Raw genomic sequence first — 13,973 nt, 5'->3', positions numbered from 1 at the left:
CATAATGTATTAGATATTTTAATTTAATCAACCTCACAGGACTTCATCTGTTGGTCTAGATTGCATGGATATATATATACCATTAATAAAAAGAGGCTACCTATCAATGCAGGTTTTCTTGAAATGATAGAAAATCCTGGATGAATCTTAAGCACGTAACAATGAATATACATTTTCTGTTCTTCCTTTTAATGGCAACTTATAGCTACCAGAATTCCATAGCCAGAGGCGATTTCAGGTCTATGTCAGACATAACGAGCAGGCACAACCCTACTTCACAGTTAGAATGTGTGGGGAAACTGGTAAATATTTGGACTGCACAGGATTAAGGATCATGTATGTATTGTAGGGAATTTTAATAACTAGAAGAAATGTGAAGAATTCAATATTTTGAATCTTTCAAAAGAAAAAAAACAGAATCAAGAGTTTCATTAAAAAGTATATCTTATTCATGGAAGATTAGTTATACATGATGCTAAAAATAAGTAAAGAAAAAAAGTAGAAATACAGATAGCATCATACACATTAGTATCTATTAAGGCATATCTGAGATTTTATTAATCAGAGTTAATGGGGTGTGTGTGTGTGTGTGTAAGAAAACTTCTTAGACTACAACATAGATGTACAACAGAAAGACACTTTTATCCAGTTCTTTTCTTAATTATGTACTGGCGTGTTGCTATTATAATTAAATTCATTTTTCAAAAATACTTCATCTTTTGTATATAAAGGCAGGAGTCAGCTTGAATACATTACTGTGCTTGGGGGCTGCAATATAAAGTCACAGCACTGCTAATGAGATTAGAAATCCCAATTATAATAACTAATAGTGTTGATTAGATAGTAGAGAAAAAAAGGATAAGATAGCAAAAGAAGGAAACGGGGAATAATAAAATCTGAAACATTATTGTATTTTGCAATAAATAGCATATTGCAATTCCCTTTCCTCTTATCATTCCAGAATACTTTTTATTATGTGAATAATGAAAGAAAAATAAGTAAATAAAATTATAGCATCTTATTAATACAAAATCTGTTTCTATGCAATGTTCCAAAATAGTGGTATTTTTAATATTTATTTATTTTTTATTTATTTGATTTGTCAATCGCTTACAAGATAATAGGTGTAAGTATATACATAGTTATGAATACATGAAATGGGTACATATAAGAAAAATAAAAGAAACAATAGGACAGGGACTGTAGGCACGTTGGTGCGCTTATGTGCTGACAATTACACAAAGAAATGCTAAAAAATAATGTGGCTCTTGAAAAGTACAGCTTACCTTATGTTCTTCTACCTGCTTCTTTAAGCTTTCTAGATTAGGCCCCAAAGGTTCTGACTCCATCTTTGCTGTTCTTTTTTCTGTTTTAGCTAACCAGTCAGACAGCTCACTGAGCTGCTGATTTTGTAAATCCATTAGAACTTGGTGTAAACTAGAAAGAAATATTTTTTAAAAATGAATAAAACCAAGCTAAGGAATTCAATATATCTGTTATATCTTTTAATCTTCAGCTGAATAACTTAAACTGTTGATTAAAAATTCTATTACAAATCATTGTTTTAATACTTAATCTGTAGCTTCATTTCTACAATCAGTGCAAATGAAACTAAAATGAACAAATCATATCAAATACAGAAGACACTATCAATAGACAAAGACTTTTTAAAGATTGTACTCAGAAGTAAAGAGCAAAAACAGAAACTGACAATCATTTTGAAGTCAGCTGAGTTGTCTCTCTTTCTCTCTGTGTGTGTAATTTGATGAAATGACAAAACAAGCATGAACTCTTTTTTGTATAAGTTTTATTAAAAGTTTTAGAAAAGGTTTAGAAAGAAGATAAAATTAAAAATTAACAAAATACAAAGAAAAGAAAGAAAAAAAGAAGACAAACAGATGAAAGGATGAAATGCAAAAAGAAAAGATAAAAAGAAATAGGGAGAAGCTTCAAATTCCTTTTTCAGCAAATAAAAGTACAAAATTACCTCTTATTCTATTGCTACAAAAAAGTTCTTTCTTCTAATATCTAATATTTTCTAAACAGCAAAATCACAAATCAAAACTTCATTTTTTTCTGTTTCATGCAAAAAGTGTATAAAGGACTTACAATAAATGCATTTGCCATCTTTCCTTTCATCAAAGAAGTCAGCAAACTATGAATTCTTGACTGAATATTTGTCTTTGCTTTGCTTCATCAATACCCCTTCCCAGTACTCAAACAAACCAAAATAAATTATAGGTAACTCTGTTACTCTCTTTTTTAAAAAAACACTTTATTAAATAGTATTATGTACATACAATAAAATAAAAAAGTCCATTTGTCGCAACATAGGCAAATACAGTATTCACTCTAATTGACAACTCTCTCATTATAGCAAATGTTCATTCACTTATTTAAATATAATACAAAGTTTCATTCTAATTGTGTATCACAAATAAATTTACATATATTACCAATTTCTATCATATCCTTTTATTTGATTTTTAATTCCTTTCTTGTCTATTTTCCAACCAACAGTACCATAAGTTCCAAATTTCATAGTATTCTGACTCCTCTTTGTTTCTGAGTTCCACTGATAACCTGTCCATTTCTGCACATTCCAAGGATTTTTTTACGATCATAAATTCAGGGGAGACATTTTCACATTTTGTTGTTTGGATCCCTAATTTCCTTTCTAATTCTTCTTTCTGTTTCACTGTCATGTTTTTTGTTAATATCTTTGTTTTCTTCTTATTTATTTTTAACCCTGCCACTCTGCCAAATTCCTCAATTTTTTGTAGCAGTATATGCCCTGATTTATTTATTTTTTAATTTATTTATTTTGATTTGTCAATCGCTTACAAGATAATAGGTATAAGTATAGTGCATTGTCCTTTTAAGATATCTTAAGATACGCTTTGTCGCTTGCCAGTGTCGTTCAGTGGGTTCAGCGTTGAATCGTGCCAATTGATTAATGCTATAGGCAATATCTGGCCTTGACTAATGTACGATAAACTGCCAATTAGCGACTGATAGATAGTCTTATCGAATGTTGAACTTTGAGCATCAGTGCGGCCAAATTCCTTACCCATTGGAGTTTTTTGCCGGTTTACAAAGTTCCATCCCGTATGTTTACAATACCAGTTGCAGATTTCTCCAATATGAAGCAAACTCAAACAGAAGCAGGCATGTTACAGGTTCAGAGCAGAACAGCAATTCAGGAGCTCAGAAACAGACATCAGTTTCATTTTAGTTCAGCAAGCAAGCAAGCAAGCAAGTCATACAGCAGAAGAGAGAAGCAGAATTATTTTCAATAAACAGACTTAGAGCTTAACATAACTTCAGAGCTGCAGAGCTTAATATAGAGCCATGCCTGGGCTACTTCTAGTTTCAGTTTCCAAACAGTGCTCATTGGCTGATGTAGTTGCTATGCTTATTCATTGGCTGACCTTGTTACCATGCTCTATTCAGTTCATGGGTATACTCTAACACATTTTTGGTTAAACAGTGTATTGTCTGGGTACAAATAGTTTTAGAAAATAAACATCAAAGCATTTACAGCAATATTCATTACATTGATATTAATTCTATAATTATCATCATCACGCTTGCTTATCCAGTTCAACAAACCTCCCTTTTTTCATTGATCCTTTTCTTATATTTCCATGTTTCTAACTTGTCAGCTAACCATTGATAAAACAAATCCCAAGTCAAAAGGTATCAGATGCTTTCTTTTCTTTAATTGTAAGTGTTAATCTACCAATTTCTGCACATTCTAGTATCTTTTTAATCACATTTTTATCTGCACATTCATCTTCACTTTTTTTTTTAAACAAGTTTTATTGATTTTACAAACAAACAAACAAGACAAAACATCATTAAACATTAAAAACATAAAACCTCTTTCCATTGTAGATCCTTACAAGGCAGGTAACATATTGCTTTATATCACATACTTATAATTTATCCCATTTCCATATAAACACGTAAATTCCCTTTACCAAATTCCACATTGTTTCTCTTTAATCATTATTCAATCATATTTCCTTTCTGATTTATCTGCTATCCAGTCATCAACTTTATATTTCCCTCTGGCTTGTTTATAATTATTCTCATCTAGTCTTCTTCCGAGATTTTATTATTTAATTCTTAATTAAACACACACACATAAAACACAGACATAAAAACATAAAGCTTTCTTCTAGAAAGTAACTTGGCCCCAGATTACCTCTTTTTGTATGGACTCAGTTGTATTCACGCTTTTCTTATATACCATTACCCATCTTATTTACCATTCTATATCTATTATATAACTCCTCTCCACTTTTGCCTCATCTTAATTCTGTTTTATATATTTAATCTTGCTTTTTTAAAAAAATATTTTTATATCTTTTGTCCATTTCTCCATTTACATCTGTCTCATTTCCAATTTAAGAAAGAATAGTTTCCCCTGGAATCACTAATCGGAGTATGATGCCTTTCTATCATTCCCCTAAGTTAAAATTTAAAATAACACCTAAATCCCAATCAGATTCTGCTTAGTACATTCTACCATTTCAAAAACCAATACTACAATAATAAATCCATAACAATCAACACATTAATCCATTAAACTCTATATTCAAATTAATATTTTAAACATTCCCTTTAGTATTTTATTAAAACTTATTATCATTCATTATTAAACCTTTTAAAGTTATACCTTGATATTTTAACCTTTTATTAGATCTTAAAAAGTTCTGGTTATCTACTTATAATACAAATACCACTATTACAATACTCATGTGTACTTTGCAGAATCCCCCCCTTTTTTAAAAAAAAAAACCCCATATATTACCCATTATCCCTGAAAAAAATTTCCTTATCTCCATCTTGTCTTATATCTTTGTAACTTTTTCCCCCTTTTCCCTTTCCTTCTTAGCCCGCCTAAACTTTTTACCCCCTCCTCTCAAAACCTCTGTCTTCTTAATTTCCCCTTTCTGCATTCCTCTTTCCTTTTGCTTTCTAGCATTCTGTTGTTTTTGCATCTTCTTTTTCTCTTTCATAAATATTTTTTTATTTCTTAAGTCCTTTCTTTTCGCTCCTCTCTTTCTCCTTTCTTTCTTAGTCACACCGTTTAGTTTATTAAAAATGGCTTCTTCTTCCTCGATTTCTTCCAGCTGTTGTTTAATTTGCTGACACATAGCAAGCGCCATATCTAGGAAACAAAGGGCTTCTCCCATAACATCTTTGCCTTCTTTCTTTGTTTTTAGATATTGTTTTTTTAGTTCATCAAGAGATAGAGCCATTTTAAAGTTTCTTCTTCTCTTTCTGTATCCTCTTTTTAAACCAATCAGTTATTTCAAGGCTTAAAACAGTTCCCAAACGTCCCAAAGTCCCACAGTCATCAAACAGTGCAGGCAGAGTAAAAGCTTCTTCTTTTTACAGTTTCTCTTCTAGGGGTGAAGTCAAATTAGGGAAAGAAAATCTCTTTATCTTCAAGGCATCTCCTCCAGCAAAGTCTTAGAGTAAAAATTTATTTTCCCAAGCCTCTCCCTTCCCACTTATAACAAAGGAGTTTAGATTTTACCTTCTACCAAAAGGCTGGTTTCCCTTTTCCATTTGTTAATTCCATAAGGGAGGGAGAGTAACTTCCCCTTTTTGTCACTTTTCTTCGCAGCTGAAAACATCAATCGGGAACAATAGCTTCCAAATCATTACTTTCCCAGGTGTTAAATATATCCTTAAGGTCCCAGTTCAACCAAGAAAAAACTTTCTTTAAAAAAAAAAAAGAAAACTCCTTCTCCCTCCTGCGCATTCTTTATTATCCAATTGCCGGCTTCTTTATGGTGGCCATAAAAGACCACCGCTGGAACCGTCTTGAGAAAAGGGGTTGTGCCGGCTGGGGGTTGCGATGCCCCTCACCCCGTCCGGATCCCCCTCTCTTCAGCTGCCCCAACAGGGCAGCCTTAGCCTCCAAATCCGTCAGGATCGGAGGCACCAAGGCGGCTAGCACAGCAGGAATCGCAGAGAAGGCGAATCCCTGCTGTTAGCAAAGCCGACAACCGGAAGTGTCTCCATCTTCACTTTTCTGTTGTTCTGCAAACACAATTCTGGCTGCAGTCAATACATGTAAAATCAAATATGTTTTCCCCTTGTTATACCTACCAGGTAAAATACCCAGCAAAAATATTTCTGGTTTTAAATCAATATGTTGCTGTACCATTTTTTCCATTTTTTATGAGTTTGGTGGTTCTTGAGGTCCAAAAGGTTGGTGACCCCTGATCTATACAACATTTTATTTAGGTTTTCTTTACATGCAGTTGACATCATTAGTTTATAATTTCTATCCCAGATTCTGCCATTTAGCTATATTGTATAACCATTTTTGCCCGTACTATCATTGTCTCCTTTACTTGCTCATCTTCCATCTTAATACTTAATAAGTATCTATATATTTTCTTTATTAGCTTTCCATCTGTCCCTGTTAGTATTTGACTTAATTCTGCTAATTCTTTATAAAAACCATGCATTTTAGCATCCTTTTCATATTGAGATTGGATCTGTATCATGGTGGATCTGCCACCATGTAATGTCAATCCCTTGACTACTCAGTTCTTGCTTAGTTTTAAGTTCCTCCTTTTCTTTCAGGATGTATTTATATCCGCTAATGTTTTCCATATTGATAATATTTGGGTGAATTTGTGCCTCCATTGTGGAGAGCCAGACTGGTATTTTCAAATAGTCTTGTTCTTTAATTTTCCTCATTCTGATAATAATGCATTCTTAATATGTCTTATTTTTTCCATATAATAAAAAGGCATTCCAACCCAGTTGGAGATCATGTCCCTCTTTTGTGTCTCAAACCAATCCATTCTTTTATTCATGTAAGTACTGAGCCTGACAATACAACTCCCAATCTGGCAGCCCAAAGCCCCCTCTGTTTTTTTGAATCTTGCAGCATTTTCAAACTTATTCTTGTTTTTTTCACTTGCCAAATGTATCTTAATATTATTTAATTCTTCAAAATATTTTTTCCAGCTTTATCGGTATTGTTTGGACTAGATATAATAGTCTAAGTAAGATATTCATTTTTATAGTAGCAATTCTTCCTGTCAACAACAGTTGCAGGTTTTTCCTCTTCTCCAACTCTGTTTTAATTTATCGTAATTTATAATAACGATTTATAATAATTATCTTCTTTAATGGTTGCACATCTTGCCATTAATTGGATTCCTAGATATTTGACTTTCTTGACTATCTGAATATCTATCCTCTTCGTTAACTTTTTTCTGTGTATCTGTAAGATTGACTAGAATTTTGACTAGAATTTTTTGACTAGAATTTTAGCTTTTTCTTCATTTATTTTCAGTCCTGCAACTTCACCATATTCTTCTATTTTTTAATTAATTTGGTACAATTTCTTGTGGATCTTCCAAGATAAAAACCAAATCATCTGCAAACACCTATAGCTTGTATTTTTCTTTTTTTATTTCCATATCTTTAATTTCTATGTCTTGTCTAATATTTCTATTTAACACTTCCAATGTTTCCTCTAGAGTCTAGATCCTTTATTTTTTATATATATAATTTGATCAGTTTACATTTGGTACATATATAGTTTGGATCTTCTGTGGGCATAAGTGCATACATGGAACATATTTTTCAGATCACAATAGTATCAGTGTAAGCATTGGACTTTTTCCCTTCAACCGAAAAGAATGAACTTCTGAAGACCAGGTGTTTCAAAAGGAATCCTTTACTGAAAGGGATTTTATCTCAACACTAGGCAAAGCAGAGTCTAAGATATCCCCAGGCATTCAGTCATAGATAAAGGAAGTTAAAATCCCTCCCCTTATTCAGATGTGGATTTAGTCAAACAAAGAACCAACAAGTTAATTCCCCCCTCCCCTTCTCTGGGAATGTATCTTAGCAGAGTTTCCAGGAGTGTCTTCCAGAGCTGGGATTTTTATGGTTCCTTCTCATCTTGTTATTTCTTCAAGAGGTGACAAGTTTCTGGACATCCACTCCTCCAGTTGTATATCATATGCAAGTTATACAGAATCAATATAGGATTTAATATATTCAGGTTATATAAAAAAGGATTAATTGTACCAACTCCCCCCCACTTCTTCTTCCATTGAAGAATGGCAGATACACAGATCTGACATCCTGCCCTCCTCAAAAATTTGATAAATCCACCTGGAAAACATAAGACATGTGTTCCATTTACAACTTAGGATGGTTTGTGAGGGTATTTCAGGTGGAACTTCCATAGTAATGTGGGTGCTTTTACATGTCATTTGGCTACCCACTCATTTTCTGAGGAAGGAAGGTATTTCCAAGCTACTAAATATTGTGTGGAACCAGGGTGAGTGCGTGATCAAGGATCTCTTTAATTTCAAAATGTTGTTCCCCGTGTACCATAATGGGAGTTAGAGGTGTGGGAAGGGGGGGGGGGCTAAGGTTTGAAGTGATCTCTGGTTTGAGTAGGCTACAGTGAAATACTGGATGAACCTGTCTAAGTGTTTGGGGAAGTAGAAGCTCTACCGTAATAGGGTTAATAATTCTCAAGATGGGAAATGGCCCAATGAATTTTAGTCCCAGTTTCTTAGAGGGTTGCAATGATTTTAGGAATTTTGTGGACAAATATACACCGTCCACAATTTTGAATGGTTTAGGATCACAGCGTTTTTTTCTCCTCTTGAGCTTTAAAAGCTGCTCTAGCCTCTTGTAGGGCTAGACTGACCACTGGCCAAATGGCCTGCAAATTATTAATCCACTCCTTAAGAGAGGGAATTCTGGGTTCCTTGGTGGGTAGTTCCAGCATGGGGTTGAATTCTTGGCCCGTGACTACCTGGAATGGGGTGAAACCAGTGCTGCTGTCGACCGGATTGTTGTATGCTACCTCTGCAAAAGGAAGGCGGTCAGTCCAATTGTCCTGTTGGTAATTAATAAAGCATCTTAAATATTGTTCTAATATGCTGTTCGATCTCTCAGCCCCGACATTAGTCTGACGGAGATTTGACGATGACAACCCCAGGGTGGAGCCTAATAGGTTTAAAAATGCCTGCCAAAATGTGGATGTGAATTGTACACCCCATCCGAGATAATCTTTTGGGGAGCTCCATGAAGGCAATAAATGTGTATTAAAAACATCTTTGCCAAGGCCTTGGCTGTTGGGATCTTCTGGCATGGTACAAAATGAATCTGTTTTGAAAAAAGGTCAGTTACAACCCAAATGACAGTATTCCCCGCACTTTCAGGGAGCTCCAATATAAAGTCCACAGCAATTTCTTTCCAGGGTGCTGAAGGTTCTGCCACTGTTTGTAAAAGTCCAGGAGATTTTCCTTTTCTTCTTTTTGCAGCAGTACAGATGGGGCAACTGGCAACATAGCTTTCAATGACCTTTTTGAGAGATGGCCGCCAAAATGGTCTTTTGATGAAGTGCAAGGTTTTTACAAAACCAAAGTGTCCTGCTATTTTTGAATTGTGGCAAGGTTTCATGAGGTCCATCCTCTGGCTGGCAGGGACGTAAAGTTTGTTTCCTACCCAGGCTAGACCATCTTTGAGGAAGCAAGTGTTTTTGTTAGGCTGGAGCCAGTCCTTAAGTAGTGCCTCCTTAAATATTGAAGTTGCTACATTGTCAGTCAGTGATTCTTTCTTCCCTTGTGCCCAAGTGATTACTTTGGCTGCAAGTTGGGTTGGTTGGATCATGGGTTTTATAACTTCAATCTTTTTGCTGCTATGTTGGGGTTTCCTGGACAGGGCATCTGCCAAGAAATTTTTCCTCCCTGGGAAATATTTGAAAATGAAATTAAACCGTTTAAAATATTGAGTTCACCTTGCTTGTTTTTCTGAGAGTTTCCATGGAGTTTTCAGGGCTTCTAGATTTTTATGATCAGTCCAGAGTTCAAAGGGGATTTGGTTCCCTTCCGGGAAATGTCTCCACTGAGACTGTGCCCATCGCACAGCATATGCCTCTTTCTCCCATATGGCCCATCTTTGCTTGGTTTCTGTCAGTTTCTTGGAAGTATAAGCACATGGTTGTAGCTGTCCACGTCCATTCTTTTGGAATAGAACTGCTCCAACTGCTACATCGCAAGCATCTGCTTGGATGACAAATGGTTGTTCAGGGTGTGGGTGTTTCAGGATTGGTTCTGCTGAGAACAGTTGTTTAGTGTTTTTGAATGCCACTTGGCATTCCATCATCCAGGTAAGGGGTTACTTTGGCTTTGGCTTCTCCCCCCCTTTTGTTTTTAACAAACTTGTGATGGGGAGGGTGATATTCACAAAAGCTGGAATGAACTGGTGGTAAAAGTTTGCAAAACCCAGGAAACTTTGCAGTTGTTTGCGAGTATGGGATGTCTCCCAATCAACGACAGCTTTTACTTTTTGTGGGTCCATCTCTATTCCCTCATGGGATATTCTTTATCCCAGGTAATCAATTTTTTCCTGATGGAATTCACATTTAGAGAGTTTTGCGTATAGTTCGGTGTTTAGGACTTTTGTGAGGACTGCATGAAGTAATTTGGTGTGTTCTTCTTTTGTCTCAGTGTAGATTAAAATATCATTGAGATAAACGAGAACTCCTTTGAACAAAAATTCATGGAGGGTCTCGTTGATTAATTGCATGAATACAGCAGGGGCTCCTTGTAATCCAAAAGCGAGCACTTTAAATTGGTAGCAACCCAGTGGGATGTTAAAAGCCATCTTCCACTCATCCCCTTCCCTTATTCTAATGCGGTAGTATGCCTCTCATAGATCTAACTTCGAAAAATTTTTTCCTTTAGAGAGGTGGGCTAACATGTCATTCATGAGGGGAGTGGGTTCATATTCTCCACACAGATGGCATTTAGGTTTTGGTAATTCACACATAGACACAAAGAGCCGTCTTTCTTTTTGCGGAATAATACTGGGGCTGCTATTTTTGGTCAGGTAGGTTCAATGAATCCCCTTTTTAGATTTTTATCGATAAATGTTCTGAGTTCTTTTAGTTCTCTGGGGGATATGCAGTACATTTTCGGTTTTAGAAGTTTAGCCCCTGGTAGGATTTCAATGGCATAGTCTGTGGCATGATGGGGTGGGAGTTCATCAGAAGCCTCCTCGCTAAGTGCTTGGGCTAAATCCTGGTATTTGTTGGGGATGTTAATGGGTTCAGCTGGCTGACTGGCCATGGCTGGTTCTCTGTTCTCTATTCCTTTTCTCTGGGCAGTTTGCAAATGGTACATGTTTCTGGAAATGTACATTTCTGTTCTTCCAGTTTATTTTTGGATTCCATTTCTGTAGCCACGTGAGTCCTAAGACTAGTGGCACTTCCATTCCTGGTGCTAGAATGAATGTGAGCATCTGACTATGGCTCCCTAGTCTTATTTTCAATGGTTCTGTGGCAAACCTGGCTGGCTCCCCCACCCCCCACACTATAGTTCCATTTAATTGGCAAAAAGCATTTAATCCTCCAATAAACAATGTTTTGGGGATATGCTATTCATCCTTTCATCAGCAGGTGGCGCTCTTTATTTAAATTTCAATATTAAGCTGTTTTCCCCCTTTTTTCCACAACATAAAGATGGTGTTAATTTTTGGGTAAATACTTTCAGCGTTTCAAAATGCCTGTCCAGTAAAATGCCTGTCCAGTTTAGAAGTCCAATTTTCTATATTTTTAGCATTTTTTTCTTTCTTTTTCCCTCTAGTTCCTCCTCCAGTTTTTATGTTTTTTTCAATGTGCCAGGTCGCTGCTAGGTTAAAGATAATTGTGAATCCTTTTCCAGATTCTTTTTGAGGTTTAAAGACTTGAATTTAAAAAAAATCTTCTCACTCAGTTCCAAACACTGTTCACCAACTTCGCTCCAGCACTATTCTGAGATTTTCCATGGCTGTCCCAACTTCATGGTGGCTATCTTGGCCATCTCTTCTCTTTGTTGTGGTGTAGAGGGAAAAAGCTCTAAGACTCAACAGGAGATTGCGATCTCTCCTGTGGCCTCACAGAACACCCCTCCTTAGCTTCGCCTCCCCTCCGGGGAGGTTTAGGCTGCTATAGGAGCCCACAAACAGGGAAAACCAGAGCAGGAACGGAGAGGTCTGTTTCACTGCATCTGGTATCATAGAGACGTCAGCCGGAAGTCTTCTCATCCAAGAAGCTGAATGAATGGTGAGGAATGGTTTGATAAGGTTTGATATTCATATATTTGTATTAAAAACACACATTATTTTGACATGCTATACTATAACAATAATTTCAACCAGTAAATTGATAATCCAAATTTATATCCACTTACTTGTTCTGTCTTTCCATACTTCTGACTCTTAGATTTTCCCAGCGTGAATTTAGAATATTCATTTGTTCTTGTATTTCATTTTCTTCATCTTCTGAAAGTTTTCCAAATGTTCCCAAAAGTTGGCTGCCTGCTTGCAAAATGTCACCAACACATCCCTGGTGAGCAGTTAATTCCATCATAAAACCCTTGGAAAATCATTATAACAATGATTACCAAAACAGAAAAAAAATACTCCTATGAATACTTTACAAATTACATTAAAATTCCAGTTTTTATTGAATAAACCAGTTTTTAGACATTAACAATCCGATTTAAGTCTTTTGTAAAAAGGAAACCAATGAAATAAATATATAATTCAAATGTTACATTTTTAGTTTCAAATACTGTAACCAAAGAAAAATGATTAGCATATGGTGATGTTTTGGGGTTAATTATTGAAATAGACATTGTTCATTCATACCTCATGAGTGTGAAACTGTTCTTTAACTTCCTCTACGTCAGTGGAGATCTCTCCTTGTGCTTGCAATGAATCTTCAGCAGACAGAAGCCATGATAGGACTTCTTCTAATGCAGTTTGGTAGCTTTCTAGGTCTGTTTCTGAACTCATGGGTGAAGTTGCAAATAACTTCTGTTCTTGACTTTCAAAATGCTGATAAATAAATAATGTATTTAAGGAACAATTTACTAGTATACTTTTTTCTGCATTAATAAATGAAATGTCATGTTAATTTAATAACTAATAAATCAAATGCATCAGTTTCACCTAAAATTAGATCTGATATACAGATTTTTATTATTTTGTACAAAGGCACTGGAATTGGTATTGGGTACAAAGCCATCTCATAAATATTAACAGAAAAAAGTAATCAGAGATTCTCCATGCACAGCTTTAGTTACAGGTATGTTTTGTTAAAAATAAAAAACATTAATTGTTTTATGAATTGTGGAAAGCTCAGTTTGTATATTCAGTTACACTATAACTGCATGCAAAGCTACATTAATGCATACAAACATTGTAAATATTTATTAAAATGCAGTTGTAAGTTAAAATAATTCCTCCATTTTTTTTACATTTCGGTATAACCTATAACATTATCTTTACCAAGAATTAAATTAGAGATCAAATAAACTAGGATTTTTAAACAATGACATTTCTACATTATTATTGTTATACCAGAATCATGCTTGTCTTTTAAAGGCAACAGCAGTATTTTTTTCCTTGCACTTAATATATCTGTCTCTGCTTCCATGCTTCCTAATGAATGGCAGATACAAAACTAACAATTTATGGCAGGGACACTTCTCTGCTTTTTATTAGGAATGTGGAGCTTCATCATCTTTTTTTTGTTTTATTTACATCAAAAATTTTTGCACAAGACAAAAAATGCTATATTGAACATTTTTATGAGTGTGTGTGTGTGTGTGTGTGTGTGTGTGTGTGAGAGAGAGAGAGAGAGAGAGAGAGAGAAATTTAGTAAGGAAGGTTGACTTTATTTTCTGCATATTTTATTTTTAAATAATTAGGGGAATCCTACATTTACCTCATGAAGGGAAAAAGCCTATGACACACTAGGCCAAACATTTTCCTTGCAAAAGGAAAAAAAAGTTCTTTTCTTCCTTCCCATTCAAAAGATCTATACAGAGAATTTTAGTTACAGGTGTCCAAACCAGAAACACATTTTATTAAGTATGGGAAATAAGAGGCTGAACCAGGGCTTAGTGCAACAAGGTTTA

General features: G+C 35.1%; 1 protein-coding gene across 7 annotated transcripts in view; it reads right to left on the bottom strand.

Annotated features, from left to right (window-relative positions):
- The window catches only part of DMD (dystrophin), a 1,342,375-nt gene that overhangs the window by 1,072,423 nt on the left and 255,979 nt on the right, over positions 1 to 13,973 (bottom strand). For all 7 annotated transcript variants that reach the window (XM_087938163.1, XM_087938162.1, XM_087938165.1 and 4 more), the window contains exons 9-11: positions 12,700 to 12,888; positions 12,240 to 12,424; positions 1,287 to 1,437 (exon numbers count right to left, since the gene is read on the bottom strand). In XM_087938163.1, coding sequence (XP_087794289.1) covers positions 1,287 to 1,437; positions 12,240 to 12,424; positions 12,700 to 12,888 — 525 coding nt within the window. The remainder of the gene's footprint in view (positions 1 to 1,286; positions 1,438 to 12,239; positions 12,425 to 12,699; positions 12,889 to 13,973) is intronic.

This window comes from Pseudonaja textilis, chromosome 8 (genome assembly GCF_049901715.1).
Source record: "Pseudonaja textilis isolate UNSWEBS1 chromosome 8, rPseTex1.2, whole genome shotgun sequence".
Taxonomy (NCBI): domain Eukaryota; kingdom Metazoa; phylum Chordata; class Lepidosauria; order Squamata; family Elapidae; genus Pseudonaja; species Pseudonaja textilis.
Note: the sequence above shows the minus strand (reverse complement) of the source record. Positions and strands in the feature narration are given on the sequence as shown.